General features: G+C 37.0%; 1 protein-coding gene across 1 annotated transcript in view; it reads right to left on the bottom strand.

Moving 5' to 3' along the window:
* The window catches only part of GDPD1 (glycerophosphodiester phosphodiesterase domain containing 1), a 48,320-nt gene that overhangs the window by 22,455 nt on the left and 3,474 nt on the right, over window positions 1-22,391 (bottom strand). Inside the window, exon 2 of the mRNA XM_068978591.1 lies at window positions 8,834-8,876. Coding sequence (XP_068834692.1) covers window positions 8,834-8,876 — 43 coding nt within the window. The remainder of the gene's footprint in view (window positions 1-8,833; window positions 8,877-22,391) is intronic.

The following is a 22,391-nucleotide window of genomic DNA, read 5'->3' as shown; positions in this document are numbered from 1 at the left end:
ACTCACAAAAGCTGGAATCAAGACTGCTGGGAGAAATATCAGTAACCCAGGGAGGCAGATGACACCACCCTAATGACAGAAAGCAGAAAGGAACTAAAGAGCTTCTTGATGAAGGTGAAAGAGGAGAGTGAAAAAGCTGGCTTAAAACTGAACATTCAAAAACAAAGATCATGGCATCCAGTCACATCACTTCATGGCAAACAGATGGGGAAAAAAATGGAAACAGTGACAGACTTTATTTTCTTGGGCTCCAAAATCACTGAGGACAGTGACTGCAGCCAGGAAATTAAGATGCCTGCTCCTTGGAAGAAAAGCTATGATAAACCTTAACAGCATATTGCAAACCAGAGAAATCACTTCGTTGACAAAGCTCTATATAGTCAAAGTTATGGTTTCTCCAGTAGTCATGTGCAGATGTGAGAGCTGGACCATAAGGAGGGCTGAGTGCCAAAGAAATGATGCCTACAAACTGTGGTGCTGGAGAAGACTCTTGAGAGTCCCTTGGACTGCATGCAAGGAGATCAAACCAGTCAATCCTAAGGGAAATCAACCCTGAATATTCATTGGAAGGATTGATGCTAAAGCTGAAGGAAGCTCCAATACTTTAGCCACCTGATGCAAAGAACTGACTCACTGGAAAAGACCCTAATGCTTGGAAAGATTGAGGGCAAGAGGAGAAGGGGGCGAAAGAGGATGAGATGGTTGGATGGCATCACTGACTCAGTGGTCATGAGTTTGAGCAAACTCTGAGAGAGAGTGAAGGACAGGGAAGCCTGGCGTGCTACAGTCCACGGGTTCTCAAAGAATCAGACACGACTGAGCAATTGAACAACAACAATGGTGGTTACCAGGCCTGTGGGGCGAGGAGGTTGGGAGTTATTTAATAGGTAGAGAGTTTTAATATGATATGATTAAAAAGTTCTGGAGACAAAAGCTACAAATTTCTAGATATAAGATAAATACATACTAGGGATGTAATGTATAGCATAATGAATACAGCTAACTATTGTGATGATATACAGCAAAACTGTCGAGAGTAAATCCTAAGAGTTCTTTTCACAAGGAGTTTTTCCTTTATTCTTTTTATTGTATCGATAAGAGAGGATGAAGGTTAGCTGAACCTATTGTACACAATATATGTAAATTAAACCATCATGTTGTATGCTTTAAACTTATACAGTGATTGTATGTCAATTATTTCTCAAAAAAACTGAAAAAAATTTTTGTAGAAATGAACAGTGGTGATGGTTGTATAACAATGTGATATACTTAATGCCACTGAACTGTACACTTAAAAATGGTTAAGATGGCAACTTTTACATTATGTACATTTTACCATAATAAAACAAAAATATTTTAATTGTCTTTCAAAAAAGAAACAACTTGCAAAGATCAGAACAGATAATTGCTAAGGTTTCTTTCCCCTTAAGATCTTATGACTGATACAGAAAGTATACCACAGTGGTTAAGAGAACAAACATTGAAAAGAAAAAATAAAAGGTAAATATGTGAGGTAATGGATGTGTTAATTAACTTGGTGAGAATCCTTTCACAATGTATACACACTTATCATTCATCACATTGTGACACTCTGAATACATTAAAATGTTGTCAATTATACTTCAATAGAGCTGAAAAAAAAAAAAAAAAGCACAGACATGGGAGCCTGTGTTCAAATCCTGGCTCTGTCACTTACTTGGGCGTTTATTTAGCTTCTCTAAGTTTATTTGCAAAACAGTGATAACATTAGCTCTCTACACCTCCTTCCTACCTTGCTCCTACACTCCAAGCAGCCCCATGCTCTAAATATTTATTTTGCCTGAAATGTCTTTCATAGAAAAACAACATACAATAAAATAACAGACACAAGCTTGAACAGGCACTTCTCGAGTGAGAATTTCTAACTGGCCAGTAAGTTTATGAACAGGTGTTCAACATAAAAATTCCCCAGGGAAACAGAAATTAAAACCACAATGAGACAGCACTATATACCCAACAGAATGCCTAAAATTAAAGGAATGATAATAAGTTAGCAAGACAGTGGTGCAATTGGAACTCTCATACATTGCTGATGGGAATGTAAGTTGGTAAAATCCTTTGAAAAATATCCACCTACCTTATGACACCTCTGGAGAAGGGAATAGCAATCCACTCCACTGTTCTTGCCTGGAGAATTCCATAGACAGGGAGGCCTGGTGGGCTATAGTCCATGGGGTCGCAAGGAGTCGGACACGACTGAACGACTTAACACACACACACCCTATGACATAGCCATTCAGCTTCTGCTAAGTGTGTATCTTCTGAGAGAGATGAACTCATTTGACCATTAAAAAACATGTACAAGATTATTTCACAACTCATGGATAAATTTTACAGATGTAAATTGAAAGAAAGAAAAGCCAAAGACAAAAGTATAAATACTGCATGGTTATATTTATGTTATCAGGAACAGAAAAAAGCCCATCGACTGTAATAGAAATTAAAATAATGGTTATCTAGGGGAAAGGAGCACAGACTGGGAGAGGCCACAAGGGTGCCCTCAGAGGTGCTAGAAATGCTCTATACTTTTATTTGGGTGGTGATCACAAGGGTGTATATATGTATATTAAAATTATTTGGGTTTGTGCATATTACCCAATGTGTATTATATTATATACATTATATTATACACACTACAGTAACAGTTTAAATAACAGTTTTTAAAAAATATTTATTTATTTGGCTGTGCCGGGTCTTATTAATACCTGCAGCTTGTGGAATCTAGTTTCCCCACCAGGGACTTAACCTGGGCCTCCTGCACTGGGAGCAGGGAGTCTTAACCAGCGGACCACCAGGGAAGTCCCACAATAACAGTCTTTAAAAAGTCTTTCTTCTTCCCCTTGTCTGCTAACTCTTACTTGTTCTCTAGGTGTAAACTAAGAAACTAGCACTCTAGGACACCTTTTCTAATCCTGCCCTGCCCCCAGCATCCCAGACTGGATTTTGTAGCCTATTTACCAATTATTTGCCAAATTGCCAGGACTTCCTGTACCACCTGTGTTTACTAAGTCAGAGCACCTACCACACTCTTTTGAATATACCTATTTATCTTCCCCTACTTGCCCAATTAGACAGAAAGGGTTTCTGGACCATGGCTCGTTTACTGTTGCATTCCTAGTGCCCTGGCACAGGGCGGCTCACAGCATGTACTGAATTAATAAATGAAAAGAGACAGCTCTCAGTATGTGTAAAAAGCCGACACAGCACTTTATGAATCAATTACCACAGATGACATTTTCAAGATGAAAAATAAAGTAAATGTAGGTGGGACAGGGAGAGAGTTTTAGGAAAAAAGAAACCTTTCCTTTTTTAAAAATTCAAGAATGGAAAGAGTAAGAGCTGAGTGAGCAGAGTGAGGAAGCAGGAAGGAAAAAACATAAAAGTAGGTAAATTACAGTTTGTATAATATATTCCCATACATTTAAATTGTTTCCCAGTGTTTGTGCATAAGGTCATGTCACTACAACTGGATACTAAATTCCTAGTGAGGAAGGGAATCTGTTCTATACTTTCCAATGTTCACAATGTTGGGTATGTTGCAGGTAACCACACATTTTTAAACAAGCAGAATGAAGCTATGTTTGGGTTATCAATATCCAACAAGTACCTAAATGTTCATCAGTGATGATCCATTGTTGTTGTTCAGTTGCCTAGTCGTGTCCAACTCTTCGTGACCCCACAGACTGCAGCAGGCCAGGCCTCCCTGTCCCTCACCATCTCCCAGAGTTTGTCCACGTTCATGTTCATTGCATTGGTGATGCCATCCAGCCACCTCATCCTCTGACGCCCTCTTCTCCTTCTACCCTCAATCTTTCCCAGCATCAAGGACCTTTCCAATGAGTTGTCTGTTAGCATCAGATGGCCAAAATACTGCAGCCTCAGCTTTAGCATCAGTCCATAGTGATGATCCAAAGCCACAATGAATTGCTTAGTTGCTAAGTTATGTCCGACTCTTTTTGCAACCCTATGGGCTGTAGCCCACCAGGCTCCTCTGTCCATGGGATTTCCCAAACAAGAATACTGGAGTGAATTGCCATTTCCTTCTCCAGGGAAATCTTCCCAACCCAGGGATCAAACCAGGGTCTCTTGCGTCTCCTGCACTGTCAGGCGGATTCTTTATCCCAGGGCCACCTGGGAAGCCCTAGTGAGCATCCTACTTCAAAGACTAAAGCATTCACATGGAATGGTATTGTGGATATCTAAATGAAAAAAGCAGGCATGGTATGATCCCTCTGATGTAAAATGAAGCGTGTGTGTGTGTATGTATATACTTTATATGCCTGACAGAATTTATCTTCAGAGCCAACTACTTGAGAATTATCTTACTTGACCTACCTCTGATAATCCAACCCCATCAGCACCCCACTCCAAAAGAACCAATGGCCACTTGCTGCTGTATGCCAAAGTCTCACACTGCTTTCCTATTTCTTAAATAATCTTTCCTTGTAGCGCTCTGATTATCACCAGCTGCTAAGAGAAACAAACCTGGCTCAAATATAATTCTTACCAAGACAGTAAATAACTGTTAACCATATGTGTCCTCTTCTAAAGAACATCCACCTTTGAAAAAGACTGTTTGCAATTGTGTGTTTGCTAGAACCACAGATGTGTAAAAATAAAATCTAAAAACAGGCAAAAATAGGTTTTAGGTTGGTAAAAGTATTTTTTTATATTTAAAATTTTCCTTAAATATTGTTATACTGTGTATAGCTTTTAGCTTTTTTTTTTTTTTTTTAAGAATAAAAGGGGACTTTCCTGGTGGTAGTGGATGGGAATCTGCCTGCCAGGGTAAAAGCAAGGGTTATCTATATTATCCTGTATTTAAATCTATATTTCCTTGTATTTAAAAATACCTATACATATTACCTAAGAAATCTTTCTAAGTATGAAGTTTGCCTTTAGCTGAAATGTTGGCTGTTTTTAGAAATGTTTAGGAATTATACAAAAAAAATTATTTATTTTATGCTTACCTCTTATTAAGAAGCTAATAATCAAAAATTTAGAATAACTGTAAGCGTATCTAGGACAATCTGTAAATTATTCTAATAAAGTCATCTCAAATTTGATACACAAATAGCTAGAACACAGAGAGAAAAGAAAACTATTTTTTAAAATCACTTTAGCCTTCAAACTTTTCCACAAATAACAATATGTATCTACTTAAACTGAAACACCAGACATTTTATAGCTGAATTTCTGATAAGCTGATGACAAACACAGAAAAAATTTAGGGAAGGCAAGGTTTCAATATTTTTGGAAAAAGAAAAGAAAAACTAGCTCTAAAAGAAGAAGTGAAATTACTTCAAACTCCACAAAAACTGTGTCAAAACTTACAACAGACTCTATGTTAAAGAATTCATTTGAATTTCATGTATTCCTCAAAACATTGAGGTTATAGTATTTCCACTTCAGAGATGAGATAATTAGTATTGTATTAATTAGACATTGTAAAAAATTTTACCATGAGAATCAGGTCACTGATTAATTAGTTTGACTGTCTGCCAACTTACGCTTCCAGCTATTGCTAATACAATTTGCTTCTTTCTTTTACCATTCATATTAATACCACAGGGATCAAACTGTCCTATGGGTATTCACAACAGCAGCCTGGTTTAATAACCTAGTTTTATTAGCTCTTAAGAACCACACTTTACATACTCAAGGGTTTATTGGCTCTGCGTGTGTGAGTGTGTGTGTCTTTGTGGTACAATTTTTCAGTTTTCGGTTCCATGCTTATTATAAATGGGGTTCTGCCTCTAACTTCTGTTAATAGTCAGCTTTGTTCCTGAGTGCTCCATTCCATGTGCCATTCAGTAATTGATTAGTGAGAGCCTATTAGTACCAGAGCTAGATCTAGGGACTGAGATCAATAAGGAAAATTCTTATTCTCAAAGAATCCCAGAAGAACCATATTCATAACTTAAGAAAGAAAGAAAGTGAAGTCACTCAGTTGTGTCTGACCCTTTGTGACTCCATGGACTGTAGCCTGTCAGGCTCCTCTGTCCATGGAATTTTCCAGGCAAGGATACTGGAGTGGGTTGCCATTTCCTTCTCTAATTCATAACTTAAGGTGTCTGTAAAATCATTTTTTAAATTTGTTTATTTACTTATTTTTTGGCTGCACTGGGTCTTCATTGCTGCATGTGGGCTTTCACTAGCTGTGGCAAGCGGGCTCAGTAGTTATGGCATGTGGGCTTAGGTGCCCTGTGGCATGTGGAGTCTTCCTGGACAGGGGATCGAATCTGTGTCCCCTGCACTGGCAGGCAGATTCTTAACCACTGGACCACCAGGGAAGTCCATGAAATTATTTTATAAGCCAGATTAAATAATTTTTTATAAACTGTGAAATAGAATTATTTCTCTTTGTCAGTACTAATTATTTCTTTAGCCCTACTATAATATAATAAATACATAATGAATTAATTTTCCATATACTCTTAAGGTCCTTTCAGTTTTCTAGATGTATCTTGTCCACATAACCTCATGTTTTAACCTCAAACATTTCACATTTTTAAAAGGAGCTTCTTCCTCTCCACCAAATGATAGCTTTTCTAGTCCTGATATCTTTTCAATTTTCTGATTAATTTTAACCAGGCTTCCCATACCAACTATTGATACTTTCTTTAATATCATCTTTACCTCCATGTCATAATATACATGCTTTTTCAATATACACAGATATTAATATATAAATAAGATTTAAATATATGTAACAAATAAGATCTAAGTTTTAGCTGCTCATTGTATTTTCAATATTTCTTCTTCAACTACTTACCCTATCAAGGATAAACTATACTTACGCACAGTGTCTGTCTTTTGCCAATTATAGATTATAACTGTTAATTTTTTTCATATACAATACTTTGAAAATAGTATGCGTAAAGTTTTTTCTTGTTATTCATGAAGTAGGTATATTTAAAAAAACCTTTCTAAGTGTCCTAGTGGTTAAATAAATATTTATAAATGAAAGTACAATTATAAAAAGTACTTATTGACAATATCCTGATGCATTAAACAAAACAAAAACCCAAATCATTACTATTACCACCACCATCAAAAATATTTTTTTAAGTTTAAAATTAAAGCCTATTTGGTTTAGGTTTTATATAAATTCCAAAGTCAGTTAGCAAACAGCCATACAATGAAAGAGTTACACAGCCTTAATATATGGAAGAGGTGCTTTCTTCTTTTAAAGTACCAGAAAAACCTCCAAAAAACTAAAGTTATAGAAAGCTACCACATGATAGAGAAGGCTGTGGTACTTTTCAATAGTTATTGCTTGAACAAAACAATATAAAAACAAACTGCTTTAAGACAGGAAATAAAATGTTGTATCCAGCAGGTAAAAATCATCTAAATTAGATATACTTTGAATATAAAAAATTTTTTCAGGGGATCAAAATCTTCAAAGATAAAAAAAATATTTAGGTACCATCCTTAGAAATAATGTATTATACAAATGCATCATCCTTAGAAATAGTTTATTATACAACTCAGTGTCTTAATTTCATAAATAAGAGTGGCTGGTAAAGATTTAGCAAAAATACATGAAGAAAAACTTATAAAATAACATATTTTTACATACAGAATGCTAAAACCACTCAGTCATGAGCAGTTTTTCCCCCAAGTAAAAATATATCACTACATCACAGGCAAAAAGGATCTGATAAATGATAGTCAATGTAGGTGTGTGTGGGTGTGTATATGTGTGTGTGAATCACAGTGAAAATTGTTCACATAAAATTAAATACATATTTTGTTACAGGAGCTAGCTATATAATCTCAGTAGAGAAGATAAAGTAATTTACATTACTCTGCTTCACCATCAGTGACAGGAGGAAAGAATTTGCATTTTAGAGCTATAAGAGACTTGAGATTACAGTCAAAAGGCATCATATTTTAGAGCAGGAAGAATAAGCAATGCCAAATATAGGAGGACAGGATTTAGACAAAATGACTATGGAAAAGCAGTACCTTGGGACCCGAAAACAGGAAAAAAACTCTCACGTGTCTTTGAATGATGAGAAATAGAACCAAACCTTAAGCCAAGTTATCCTGATTTATTAGCCCCAACTGTGTACATAAAAATGGCTAAAAATTATATAAGAAAATATTTTCCTTAGTAAATATGGATAGTAATGTTTTTCATGGGGGTTAACTTGCCAAGTTTCCTATCTTACTTTTCAGGGAAAAGAAAACAGTGTTCTCAGCATTACCACAGACTGATGATAAGCAATTACTTTAAGACCAAGAACAAGGTAGCAATCTGCTTTCGTTCTTGTCTCTCCTGCTGCTTCCCTGTGAGGTGCTCTAAAAGACCTCCATGGGAAAGATGAATAATTCAAAAACTGGAAAAAATAATTTACCTTTAAAAAAAAAAAAAAAAGATCAATTACTCCTAAGGCTTCAAAGAAGAAAGACCAGATAACAGGTCCAGGTCTGTGGAAGAATTACTGAGTAGACACATAATCCTACACATAAACAAGAGCCAATGTAGCAGTATTTTCCTTTTCTCTTTCTCTCTGAGACTAATTAGCATTATGCACAATATGTGCCTTGTTACAAACGTCTTCTTTCAGCTCTGGCACTATAGTGCCAAAACTCAAATCTAGTTTTTCAGTTAAGCAGAAGACAAACACTTGTTAGAACACTTGAGACTAACTAAAAAAAAAAAAAAAGATTTTAATAAAACAGAAACAACTATCACAAGCGGATGCTACATGTATACTATACTTACTCTGTGAATCATCACTTTAATGATAAACTGTAAAAGAATGCCTTTCTATATACTTACTGTTGAAAGGCTGCCATTGTATTCTCCAAATTTTCTCCAGCACCTGTGAAAACATTAAATTGAAGCTAATTTGAATATTTTATTTTTCCCCAAATTCACCTCATATAAGATATTTCAAGTAAATCATACATTTGGTACATATGAGATAGATATTACAAGTGTTTTAAAGAATGTAAAGGCATTTTGCATTGTTTCTAGGGGCACCAGGAAGAATCAGGGCTTCCCAGGTGGTTCGGTGGTAAAGAATCCACCTGCCAATGCAGGAGATGCAGGTTTGATCCCTGGGTCGGGAAGATCCCCTGGAGGAGGAAATGGCAACCCACTCCAGTATTCTTGCCTGGGAAAGCCCATGGACAGAGAAGCCTGGCTGGTTACAGTCCATGGGGTTGCAAAGAGTCGGACACACCAAGGGACTGAGCATAGCACCGCACCGCACAGGAAGAATCAAAGATCAAAACACAGTTACAGCAAGCAGCGGGTTAGAAGAACCTAAACGATTTTTAAATGCATTAAACAGTACATTAAAAATATGCATCCTTAAAATAAATTTATTTTTAAAATAGGCATCATAACTAATGGCATTAGATTCAATGAAACAGCGAATATTCAGTAAAACTAAAAGATTACTGCATTGTTATTCCACTCCAATCATATAGTAACTGGTACTTCCACTTACTGAAGTAATAAGTAATAGTGAAATTACAAAAAAGGGCACAGATAAGAAGTATCTAATTGCCTCTTTTAGCTAATATTAGAAACTAGTTAGAGTCAATTAGCATAAAATATGCAAGCCATAAGTTTTTAGATATTTTAAAACTAAAAGATTTTGGTATTATTAAATGATTAATGGAATGCACAGGAAAAATACTTTGGAAATATTTTTTCAAATATTTTGGAAAAACAGCCAGTTTTTTCCTAACAAAAATAAGCACTTCAAGTTTATGGTACTGTTCAAGTAACAGCATTACAATGTTTTATATACAATAACATCAGAACATAGTTGCAAGGGTATTCAATTTTTCTTCTTTTATATTGTTAGATTATATTTTTAACATAACCTAATTAATAATGAACAGAAACATAAAGTATGAAAAAATAAATATATTAACCAAATGTTCTAAAAATTCTATCAATTTGGTAGAGAGAAAGGGACACCCTTGTGAAAAAAGCCTCTTTGACTTTAGGTTCACTTTTGTAGAGTTGATGCATAACAAAAGACTGATGAAGCAAATATAGAAAATAAAGTTTTTTTCCAAAGTAAGTGGTCTTTTTGAGGTTAACTGATTTTTAAAAGTCAAGTCAGTGCCTATCTTAGTCAAGAACTATGGAAATATGTCATACACAGGTAATATTCAAGAACAAAGCACTCAAGAATACCACCAAAAAGAAAAAAGTACTAAAACGGTTATTCGTAGATTAGGTTAAACTACTGACTGATTGTTGTGACAGAAAGCAAGCAAGTTGATAGGACGCAGCAACCAATTTGAAAGAGCTCTCACTGGCCAAAGCTGAGACAATGTTAGAATCAAAATGATGACAATAACAGACTTTAAACCACTGAACAAAATAGGATATTCTGAACCCATTTTAAGAAATGGACTTAAAGTCTGATAAGGAGTGGGGTGTTTATGTAGGTTCAAAGTATCTTCCTACAAAAGTACTCATTACAAAGAGAAAAAGAGTAACTTCACAACCTTTAGTCTGGCATCTCCCACTTTCACTAAGTGATCAAAGTCATCATCATTAGTTCTTTCAAGCTGACTTCTGTGTCCTTTTAATTTCCTTGCCTTTGAGTACAATAAACAATCAGTATGGGAATTCCCTGGTGGTCCAGTGCTTAAGACACTGAGATTTCACTGCTGAGGGTACAGAACTAAGTTTCTGTAAGCTGCACATTGCAGCTTAAAAAAAAAAAAATTAACAAATCATTCAGTTATTTCCAGCAGCTGAGGTCAGAATACAAAAGATTTCTTTTCTAATGTACACTATTCTAGCCTTACAAACCCTTCATAATGACTGTGTATTACTTTTTTGGTCAATTTTTAAAAATGTATTTATTTTTAATTGAAGGATAATTGCTTTACAACATGATGTTGGTTTCTGCCATACATCAACATGAATCAGCCATAGGTTCCCTCCCCTCTTGAACCTCTGAGAGACTCAAAGCCTTAAACACATGCCATATCCCTCCAAAATTCTCTTCACCACAGCATCCCAATCTTCATCCTAGAATGCTAAATTCACTTCCCAACTCCTCCATGAAGCATTGTTTTTTATTCACTTAAGATTACAATAACTCTTTATTACAGTCAAGGGTTCATTCTTATATATTCAATGGAATATTACTCAGCCATGAAAAGAATGAAATAATGCCATTTGCAGCAACATGGATGGATCCAGAGATTGTTATATTGAGTGAAGTCAGAGAAAGACAAATATCATATGTCATTGCTTATATGTGGAATCTAAAAAAGGGGTACAAATGAACTTATTTACAAAACAGAAATAGAGTTACAGATGTAGAAAATAAACTTATGGTTATCAGGGGATTGGGGGGGTTTAAATTAGAAGACTTAAATATACACACTGTGTGTGTATGTGTTAGTCGCTTAGATGTGTCCAACTCTTTGCAACCCCATGGACTGTAGCCTGCCAGGCTCTTTGTCCATGGAATTCTTCAGGCAAGAATACTGGAGTGGGTTGCTATTTCCTTCTCCAAATATACATACTACTACGTATAAAATAGATAACTAATAAGGACTTGCTGTAGAGCTTAGGGAACTCTGTGCAATACTCTGTAATACTCTATATGGGAAAAGGATCTAAAAAAGAGTGGATATATATATATGTGTAACTGATTCACTTTACTATACAACTGATACAACACTGTAAATCAATTATACTCCAAAAAAATTTTTTTTTAAAGAGTTAATGCCTTAAACTAGCATTTCTTAACCATTTTGGTCTCAGGACTCTTACTGAGTACCTCAAAGAGCTTTTGATTATGTGGGTTATATCCATTAGAAAAGACCCTGATGCTGGGAAAGACTGAGGGCAGGAGGAGGAGGAGGTAAGAGAGGATGAGGTGGTTGGATGGTATCACTGACTTCATGGACATGAGTTTGACCAAGCTCTGGAATATGGTGAAGGACAGGGAAGCCTCGTGTGCTGCAGTCCATGGGGTCTCAAAGAGTCGGACACGAATGAGCAACTGAACAACAAATCCATTAATAACTACATATTAGAAGCTGACTTCCAAATTTTAAAAATTTATTTGAAAAAAAAATTTATTTGAAAATAATAATAAACCCATTACATGTTAATATAACATTTTATGATAAATAACTATCTGTCAAAAAAATTTAAGGAGTGGCATTTGTTTTACACTTTTGCAAATCTCTTTAACATCTGACAATAGAAGGTCGATTCTCATATCTGCTTCAAACATACATATCAACCTTCACATAGATAGTTGGAAAAGAAAGGTTCTTCTCTGATACTGTACCGAAATTCAACAAATGGTAGATTCTTAAAAGTTGGCTGTAACACGGAATCTGAACCATATCAATGACCTTTTCGTACTCCATTACATGAAAATCAATTAGTCCATCTTGAACTTTGAAATGATCTTTCACCCATGCATGGTTTTACAATAAAATGCATTGGTTTTTGGAAAATATTTTTTTTTAAATATTGATTTACTGAATCATGCCGATCTTCTAAATACTGACACATTTCATTTATACAATATTTTTTAAAAATCACATTTATTAATAACTGATATCAGGAAAATCAAATTGGAAAGCTACTAAGCTCACTATGGGTGACATAAGTTTTTCAAAAGTCTAATTCTTGCTTAAAAGTTCAAATGTAATCATTGGCACTGCCTTAATAGAAGGCAGCTAGATTATTTTTCTTCTAATGAAAGACTCACTTTATTAATTTTCAAGAACACAACTGTCCAATACTCAAGTCTAAATAACCAATGTGTCAGTTTTTTAAGTAAAAATGTTTGGCAGGGTTGGGGGGAAGGCTAATTCGGCTCAGAATTCAATCAACTTCGCAAGTGCTTTTCCTCAAGACAATCATGTACATACTTTAGTATGCAGCAAAAGTGTTTGTGTCATCCCCCACACACAAAAAAACATTTGTCACAGAATACTAAAAGTTACACATACTCAAGGATTGAACTTTAATAAAATTAATAACTTTCTAATACATCAAAGAAATTCTTATGTGAAACTGCCCTTTAAAAAAAAAATCTGAGTGCATGATGCTGAGGAATATAATGGCTACTAGTATATTTTGTACCAGTATTTTCATTTGTCCTAAAGCAACAGCAGTTTTACCCACTACGCCAATGTCACTAAGGTGAAAAAGGTAAGAAACGCCTTATAAAAATAGTGTTGACCTTGTAGGCCCATGAAAGGTCCTGGGGACTCCCAGAATTCCACAGACCACACGTTGAAAACCACTGTCTTAAACAGTCAACGATGAGGTAAGTCAGAGGAGTGGTCACCTCTGGCGATGGAGGAGGGTAGACGGGGAAGGGATTCTTATGGGATTCTAGAAATGTTCTATACTTTGATCTGAGTAATGGCTACTTGGATGTACACATACATTAAAGAAAATGAAGCTGTACACTTAAGGTCAGTGCTACTGTCGCTGTCGGTCAGTCGCTAGGTCGTGACTCTTTGCAACCCCATGGACTGCAGCACGCCAGGCTTTCCTGTCCTCCACCATCTCGTGGAGTTTGCACAAGTTCATGTCATTGAGTTGGTGATGCTATCTAACCATCTCACCCTCCATCGCCCCTTTCTCCTTTTGCCTTCAATCTTTCCCAGTATCAGGGTCTTTTCCAATGAGCTGGCTCTTTGCATCAGGTGGCCAAAGTATTGGAGTTCCAGCTTAGTGCTACTACATGTATGCCATTCCTAAAATTTTCTTAAAAGCTTTTACTAAAATTTATTTTCTTTAATTGGTGGATAACTGTTTTACAATGTTGGGCTTGTTTCTGCTGTACAACAACTTGAATCCGTCATAATTATAAACATATCCCCCTCCTCGGGAGCCCCCTCCCCCATCCTACCCCACTCCTTTAGGTCACCACAGAGTGCCAGACTGGGCTCCTTGTGTTATACAGCTGCTTCCCACTAATTATCTATTTTATCCATGAATATGTATATATGTCAATGCTACTTTCTCAATTCATCCTTCTCTCTCCTTCCTATGCTGTGTAAAAAGCTTTTACTCCTAAATCGTAATTTTTTAAAATTCTAGTACATTCACCTGAACCTGACAAGGCTTTTTGAAGGCAATTATCTTTTAAAATATTTATTTATTTATTTGGCTGTACTGGGTCTTACTTGCAGCATGAGCAATCTTTAGTTGTGGCATGCAGGGTCTTGTTCCCTGACCAGCGAGTGAACCCAGGGAAAAGGGCAGCTTTCATTCCAATCCCAAAGAACGGCAATGCCAAAGAATATTCAAACTATCATACAGCTGCACTCATTTCACATGCTAGCAAGGTAGTGCTCAAAATCCTTCAAGCTAGGCTTCAGCAGTACATGAACCAAGAACTTTTGGATGTACAAGTTGCCTTTAGAAAAGGCAGAGGAAGCAGAGATCAAATTGCCAACATTTGTTGGATCATAGAGAAAGCAAGGGAATGCCAGAAAAACATCTACTTCTGCTTCAAAACTGATCCATCACTTTGTGGTAAATGGAAGGGAAAAAAGCAGAAAAAGTCACAGATTTTATTTTCTTGGGTTCCAAAAGCACTGTGTACAGTGACTGCAGCCATGACATTTCCTTGGAAGGAAATCTATGGCAAACCTAGACAGCTTATTAAAAAAGCAGAGACCTTGGCTTCTGGTTCAAGACGGCCGAGCAGAAGGACGTGCACTCATCTCTTCCTGTGAGAGCACCAAAACTGAAACAAGCTGTTGAACCACCACTGACAGGAGGATGCTGGAACCCAACTAAAAAAAGATACCTCACGTCCAAAGACAAAGAAGCCGCAGCGAGACAGCAGGAGGGGCACAATCACAGTTAAATCAAATCCCATGCCCGCTGAGTGGGTGACCCATAGACTGGAGAACAATGATACCAAAGAAGTTCTCACACTATTGTGAAGGTTCTGAACTCCACGTCAGGCTTTCCCAGTTCCAACAAAGGAACTGGGAATTCTCAGGGAATCTGGCCTTGCGGGTTAGCAGGATTTGATTAGAGCTCTTCCAGGGGATGGAAGGAAACAGACTCCAGTCTTGGAGGGCACCAGGACCCAGAGGAGAGGAGCAGTGACCTCACAGGAGACTACTTTCTCATGTTGGGGGGCCCCCTGTGGAGGCGTGGGTCAGCAGGGGCTCACCACAGGGACAGAGGCACTGGAAGGTCCCCCTTGGCCTTCTTGGACTTCACCATTAATCCTCCCATAGAGCCTGTAGACCCCAGGTCTGGGTCACCTCAGACCAAAAAACTATCAGGGAGGGAGTGCAACCCCACCCACCCACCCCCACCATCACCAGAAAACTGGATTAAAGCTTTAGTGAGCAAGGTTCTGCCCACCAGAGCAAGACCCAGTTTTTCTCATGGCCAGACCCTCCCATCAAGAAGCTTACACAAGCCTCTTAGCCTCATGCAACAGAGGGTAGACAGAAGAAGCAAGAAGCACAGTCTCACAGCAGCTAAAACAAAAACTGTATTATAGAAAGTTAATCATGATGAAAAAGCAGAAAGTTATGTCCCAGATGAAGGGACAAGATAAAATCCCAGAAAAACAACTAAATGAAGTAAAGATAGGCAACCTTCCAGAAGAAGAATTCAGAATAATGATAGTGAAGATGATCCTGCTACTGCTACTGCTGCATGATCCAGGATCTCGTGAAAAGAATGGAGGCAAAGGTTGAGAGATGCAAGAAATGTTTACCAAAGACCTAGAAGAACTAAGAAACAAACAGGAATGAATAATACACTAGAAGGAATCCGTAGCAGAATAACTGAAGCAGAAGAACGCATAAATGACCTGGAAGACAGAATGGTGGAAATCACTGCCACAGAAGAGGATATAAACAATGAAAGGAAGTGAAGACAGAATGAGACCTCTGGGAGAGCATTAAATGCACCAACATTCACATTATAGGGGTCTCAGAAGGAGAAGAGAGTAAGGACCTGAGAAAATATTTGAAGAGATAATAGCTGAAAGCTCCCTGAACATGTAAAAGGAAATAGTCAACCAAGTCCAGGAAGCACAGAGAGTCCCAGGAAGGATAAACCCAAGGAGGAACACACCGAGACACATAATTAAACTGACAAAAATCAAAGGCAGATAAAATATTGAAAGCAACAGGGGAAAAACAACAAATAACATACAAGGAACTCCAATCAGGCTATGAGCTGATTTCTCAACAGAAACTCTCAAGCCAGAAGGGAATGGCATGATATATTTACTGTGATGAAAGGGAAGAAATTATAGTCAAGAATACTCTACGCAGCAAGACTCTCCTTCAGATTTGATGGAGAAATCCAAAGGTTTCCAGACAAACAAATTTAAGAGAATTCAGCACCACCAAACCAGCTTTACAACAAATGCTAAGGGAACTTTTCTAGGTGGGAAAAACAAGAGAAGAAAAAGACCTACAGAACAGAAAATAAACCCCAAACGATTAAGAAAAAAGTAATAGGTTCATACAGTTCAATGATTACCTTAAATGTAAATGGATTAAATGTGCCAACCAAAAGACATAGACTGACTGGGTGGATGAGAACATGTGTATGTATGCACCTCCACTTATCACATCACTCTGCCTGATCCCCCCAAATTGTATGTAATTATTTTATATTGTTAAATTAATCATGTTTCCATTATGGCTTGCAATTGTAATTATCTTTTATTTTTTGTCTGGCTATTGGTTGTAAAAACTGATAAAGCATCTTTTACTATTGTGATTATGTAACAATTAATACTGTATCATGATTGGGCAAGAGAAAAACAGAACTCTATATCACCAAACTAGGATCTAATAGAAAAACCTATAATCACTTTTAAAAATCCAGATACATATCAAAATTATCTTGAAATTTTTTGAAAAATACAAATGCTCACGTATTGCTTTTTTTCTCCAGAGTTCCAGATATGTTTCTAATGAGCAGTCATGTTTAAAAACAACTGGATTATATGATGATCTTTTACTTTTACCTAGTTTGTTTCACTTTTTCTATTTCATATTCAGTGCTCCCATTTCATTTAGTTTATGTTCTCCAATTTCTCCATCTTTTAATATTCTTTCTCAAGCCTTTATCAGGTGTAGTAGAAAAGCTTTTGTATACATATATATGTATAATATATATATATATATATTTTTTACAGAAATAAAAAGCAGAGACCTTCATACAGGTTTCTTAGGAGGCAGGTAAGGTGGTCTGATATACCCATCTCTTGAAGAATTTTCCAAAGTTTGTTGTGATCCACACAGTCAAAGGCTTTATGTAATCAACGAAGCAGATGTTTTTCTGGAATTCTGCTTTTTCTATGATCCAACACATGTTGGTAATTTGATCACTGGTTCTTCTGCCTTTTCTAAATCCAGCCTGTACACCTGGAAGTTAGTGGTTCATGTATTGCTGAAGCCTAGCTTGAAGGATTTTGATCATTACCTTGTTACCATGTGAAATGAGCACAATTGTACACTAGTTTGAACATTCTTTGGCATTGCCCATCTTTGGGATTAGAATGAAAACTGACCTTTTCCAGTCCTGTGGCCACTGCTGAGTTTTCCAAATCTGCTGGCATACGGAGTGCAGCAATAAATATGTGTACTTTGTCAGCATCATCTTTTAGGATTTGAAATAGCTCAGCTGGAATTTCATCACCTCTACTAGCTTTGTTCATAGTAATGCTTCCTAAGGCCCACTTGACTTCACATTCCAGGATGTCTGGCTCTAGTCATTTGTGATCACACCATCATGGTTATCCGGATCATGATAGAGCTTTTCTGTACAGTTCTTTTCTGTATTCTTGCCATCTCTTCTTAATCTCTTCTGCTTCTGTTAGGTCCTTGTCATTTCTATTTTCTATTGTGGCCATCTTTACATGAAATGTTCCCTTGTATCTCTAATTTTCTCAAAGAAATCACTAGTCTTTCCCATTCTATTGTTTTTTTCTATTTCTTTGCATTGATCACTGAAGAAGGCTTTCTTATCTCTCCTTGCTATTCTTTGGATTTAGATGGGTATTGGAAATGGCAACCCACTCCAGTAATCTTGCCTAGAAAATTCCATGGATGGAGGAGCCTGGCAGGCTACAGTCCATGGGGTCTCAAAGAGTCGAACATGACTGAGCGACTTCACTCATACTCACCCATGTTTCCTTTTCTCCTTTGCCTTTCACTTCTCTTCTTTTCTCTGCTATTTGTAAGGCCTCCTCAGACAACCATTTTGCCTTCTTACATTTCTTTTTCTTAGCGATAGTTTTGATCACTGCCTTCTCTACAATGTTACGAACCACCATCCATAGTTCTTCTTGGATCTAATCCCTTGAATCTATTTGTCACTTTCACTGTATGAAAGTGAAAGTGAAGTCGCTCAGTCGTGTCCGACTCTTTGTGACCCCATGGACTGTAGCCTATCAGGCTCCTCCACCCATGGGATTTTCCAGGCAAGAGTGTTGGAGTGGATTGCCATTTCCTTCTTCAGGGGATCTTCCTGACCCAGGAATCGAACCCAGGTCTCCCACATTGCGGGCAGATGCTTTACCGTCTGAGCCATAAGGAATTTGCTTTAGGTCATACCTGAATGGCCTCCTGGTTTTCCCTACTTTGTTCAGTTTAAACCTGAATTTTGCAAAGGGAGTTCATGATCTGAGCCAGCTGAAGATGAGCAGCTCTATGTAGGCAGCAAAAACAAGACCTGAAGCTGACTGTGGGTGCAATCGTGAGCTCCTTATAGCAAAAAAAACCTTAAGTGTGCAAACATTACTACTTAAGACCTCTGATCTACTTTATAAGTTTATGAAATAGCTGGTACTAAATAAAATATTAAAAAGGTGGTCAAGATATTAATAATTAAGAGAAGCTAGATACTGTGCTTAGTGCTCTCTACATTATTTCATTAAAATGCCCACAATCATGCCAAATATTACTATCTCTAGAAATAAGATTAGGTGAGGTCACATAAGCCAACAAGGGGAACTGAGATTCAAGCACAAGCAGTATGACTTCAGATCCCACTCTTTTTACTACTAACTATGCTGCAGTTTCTATGCTGGCAGTCATATACCTCTTTATTTCAGCTTTATAAATAAATTATTAATGTTGTCCCTTATTTCCATATTCTTATACTTGCTTGCAAAGCTTGAAGATAAATCCCACAACGATAATACCCACAAATTACTTGTTAGATTCATATGGTGAAAGCCTGGGGAATAACTAAGGGACTAATTTAAAAGTCTGCCACTCCTCTCTAAGGAATTATTTGGTGATAGCTCTTCTCTCATGAAGTTGTTTGAATTTCTTCTCTTGCCAATTATTGTAACATCATTCATAAGCATGCTTGCTATTAATTTTTCTTTTCCCTCAATAAGCAGGGGATGTCTGGCTTAATATCTGACTTTGCAAATAACCACTTTACATGGAAACAAGTTTAATTTTTAATTATGAAATGTAGCAGAGAATGAGTATATATTTTACATGCTGTTCTACTATAATTTGTTTATAATTTCTCTGCTCACATCCTCCTGCCTCCCTCTTCACCGGTTCATATTTTCTATTTCTTTGAGAAACCATCACTTTCCAACACTATACAAAGCTATACTTTCCAATATTTCATTCTATGTTAATTTTTCCTCTTATAGTGCTTCATAGTTGCTTTGTGAGTGGTTAATATCTGTTAGGATAGGAAAAGTAAAGGAAACTTTCTCTTTTGTATTTTTTGTTAGATGTAAATTCTGTAAAGGAAAGAAATATCTGTTCAGTTTCCTTTTTTACCTCCCAAATGTTTTATATACCAGTAAACATTCAACAAGGTTTCCCTGGTAGCTCACAGGTAAAGAATCTTCCTGCCAACTTAGGAGACGCAGGTTCGATCCCTGGGTTGGGAAAATTCCCTAGAAAAGGAAATGGCAAACCATTCCATTATTCCTGCCTGAGAAATTTCATGGACAGAGGAGCCTGGTGGGCTACAGTTCATGGGGTTGCAAAAGAGTCAGAGACAACTTAGCAACTAAACAACAACAACAACAAACATGCAGTAAATATTGTAGACCTGTTTAGATCTATTTTACAGTTAGCCTCCAATCACCACTACCATCAACATCTTTTGTATACATGCTATATGTGTGTGTATATGTGTGTGATGTTTATGAAACCGATGACAAACATGACAATGTGCTCCAGCCACAAAAGAATTTGCAAATTAAATATTTTTGGATACTGGAAAAGACAGTTTAGTGCAAATAAAACATTTTAATGTTGGAAGACATCATCCTATCTCAACTTAAAAAGGAGCTATTCAATAAATCAAGCAACAAAGCTGAGTTCCTCCACTTCTAAACTCACACATTAATTCAATATTTATAGTGCACCTTGGAAAGAGTACATATGATTTCTGTAAGAGTATAAAGAGCTTTTAAGGACTGCTGCTGCTGCTAAGTCACTTCAGTAGTGTCCAACTCTGTGTGACCCCAGAGACGGCAGCCCACCAGGCTCCGCCATCCCTGGGATTCTCCAGGCAAGAACACTGGAGTGGGTTGCCATTTTCTTCTCCAATGCATGAAAGTGAAAAGTCAAGTGAAGTCGCTCAGTCATGTCCGACTCTTTGCAACCCCATGGACTGCAGCCTACCAGGCTCTTCCGTCCATGGGATTTTCCAGGCAAGAGTACTGGAGTGGGTTGCCATTGCCTTCTCCATTTAAGGACTAGAGATGGTATATACAAAAGAACATTTCTCAATATGTGGGATCCCTGGAACACTGCAGAATTCTTTTTTTTAGAGAAAATATCAGCGAGATTTATATTTGCAGACGTAAGAAAAAATTTAAACACATCAGTAGCACAGAAGAATGATATTCAAAGTATATACTGATACAGTGGCAGCATTTACCAACTAATCACCTCACGTGTGCTCTTTTCAATGTGTTTTTTGCTATCTATCTGATTATACTTTCACATTTTTCTGTAACGACATTCAATTTTTCTAAGTTTGTATACAGTTTAAGATATATGTATACAGTTTAAGATATATGCACAGCCATTGCTGAAAATAACTGTGTACATTTTAGTCTACTTTATTAAGCAGGAAAATGTGTGCATGCTAAGTCACTTCAGTCATGTCCAACTCTTTGTTACCCTATGGACTGTAGCCTGCCAGGCTCCTCTATCCATGGGGATTCTTCAGCAAGAATACTGGAGTGGGTTACCGTCTCCTTCTCCAAGGGATCTTCCAGACCCAGGGATGGAACCCGCATCTCTTACATCTCCTCCTGCATTGGCAGGCGTGTTCTTTACCACTAATGCCACCTGGGAAGATAAAGGATGAATGATTCCACTGTTAGTAAGATATCAGTAGGAACAAGCGAGTTGGGAAAAAAGTCTTCACTGACAAGTAAGGAAGATTTCCCTGAAAATAGGAATGCAGAGAAATGAGAGAAGCTAAAAAGAACTGATACCATGCCGTGCAGAACATGTTTCAGGGTACAACTGCAGAATGTTACTTCTAGTGACACTCTGAGACTCAAACAGATGCTTCAGTTTCCTCCTTGAGGAATTATAGTTTAGGACTCAGAAGCAACCAGTGTCCCTCAGCAGTATTTACCCTCAGACTTATCACCTGCTAAATCAATCTGTGGCAAAATGCCCGATTTGGGCAGTACTTTGCCTTGTAACCATGGGTGAAAGATTAGAAGGTCAGGTGAGGATTTTATCAGTTGATTTTTTTAAAAATTCTTTCACCATTGAACCCTAGTAAACCCTATTGCTTAATTTAATTGGACCATAGAAATAGGTTAGGGAGTATGAGAAAGTTATTTCCATGCTATCCTAACTCTAGTTAACTTAGTGGGCATCTGAAATAAGTATATATATAGTATGATTCCAAGGGTAGTAAAATATGTACTTAAAATATGTACTTCAAAATGTTAACAGAGATTATGTCTACTGATGGTGAGTTTTAGGAACTACTTTTTTTCATTTCTATATTTTCTAAATTTTCTATTAATACAATGAACATGAATTACTTATGCAACTGTCAAAAATATTATTAAAATTCACAATTTCATTGAGAAACAATAAAAATAGCCTTTGAGAGTATGGCTTGCTCTTGATTTAATTCAAAGGGTATATCTTTGATCTTATTGATATTTCATTAATACACTGCTGCTGCTGCTGCTAAGTTGCTTCAGTTGTGTCCGACTCTGTGCGACCCCATAGACAGCAGCCCACCAGGCTCCTACGTCCCTGGGATTCTCCAGGCAAGAACACTGAAGTGGGTTCATCAATACACTGTAGTTACAAAAAGTATTCTTTGGACAAATAGATTAGGAAACACAGGGAAAGTACCTAGCACA

This window comes from Capricornis sumatraensis, chromosome 8 (genome assembly GCF_032405125.1).
Source record: "Capricornis sumatraensis isolate serow.1 chromosome 8, serow.2, whole genome shotgun sequence".
Classification (NCBI taxonomy): domain Eukaryota; kingdom Metazoa; phylum Chordata; class Mammalia; order Artiodactyla; family Bovidae; genus Capricornis; species Capricornis sumatraensis.
The sequence above is the reverse complement of the archived record's forward strand: the minus strand, read 5'-3'. Positions and strand labels throughout refer to the sequence as shown.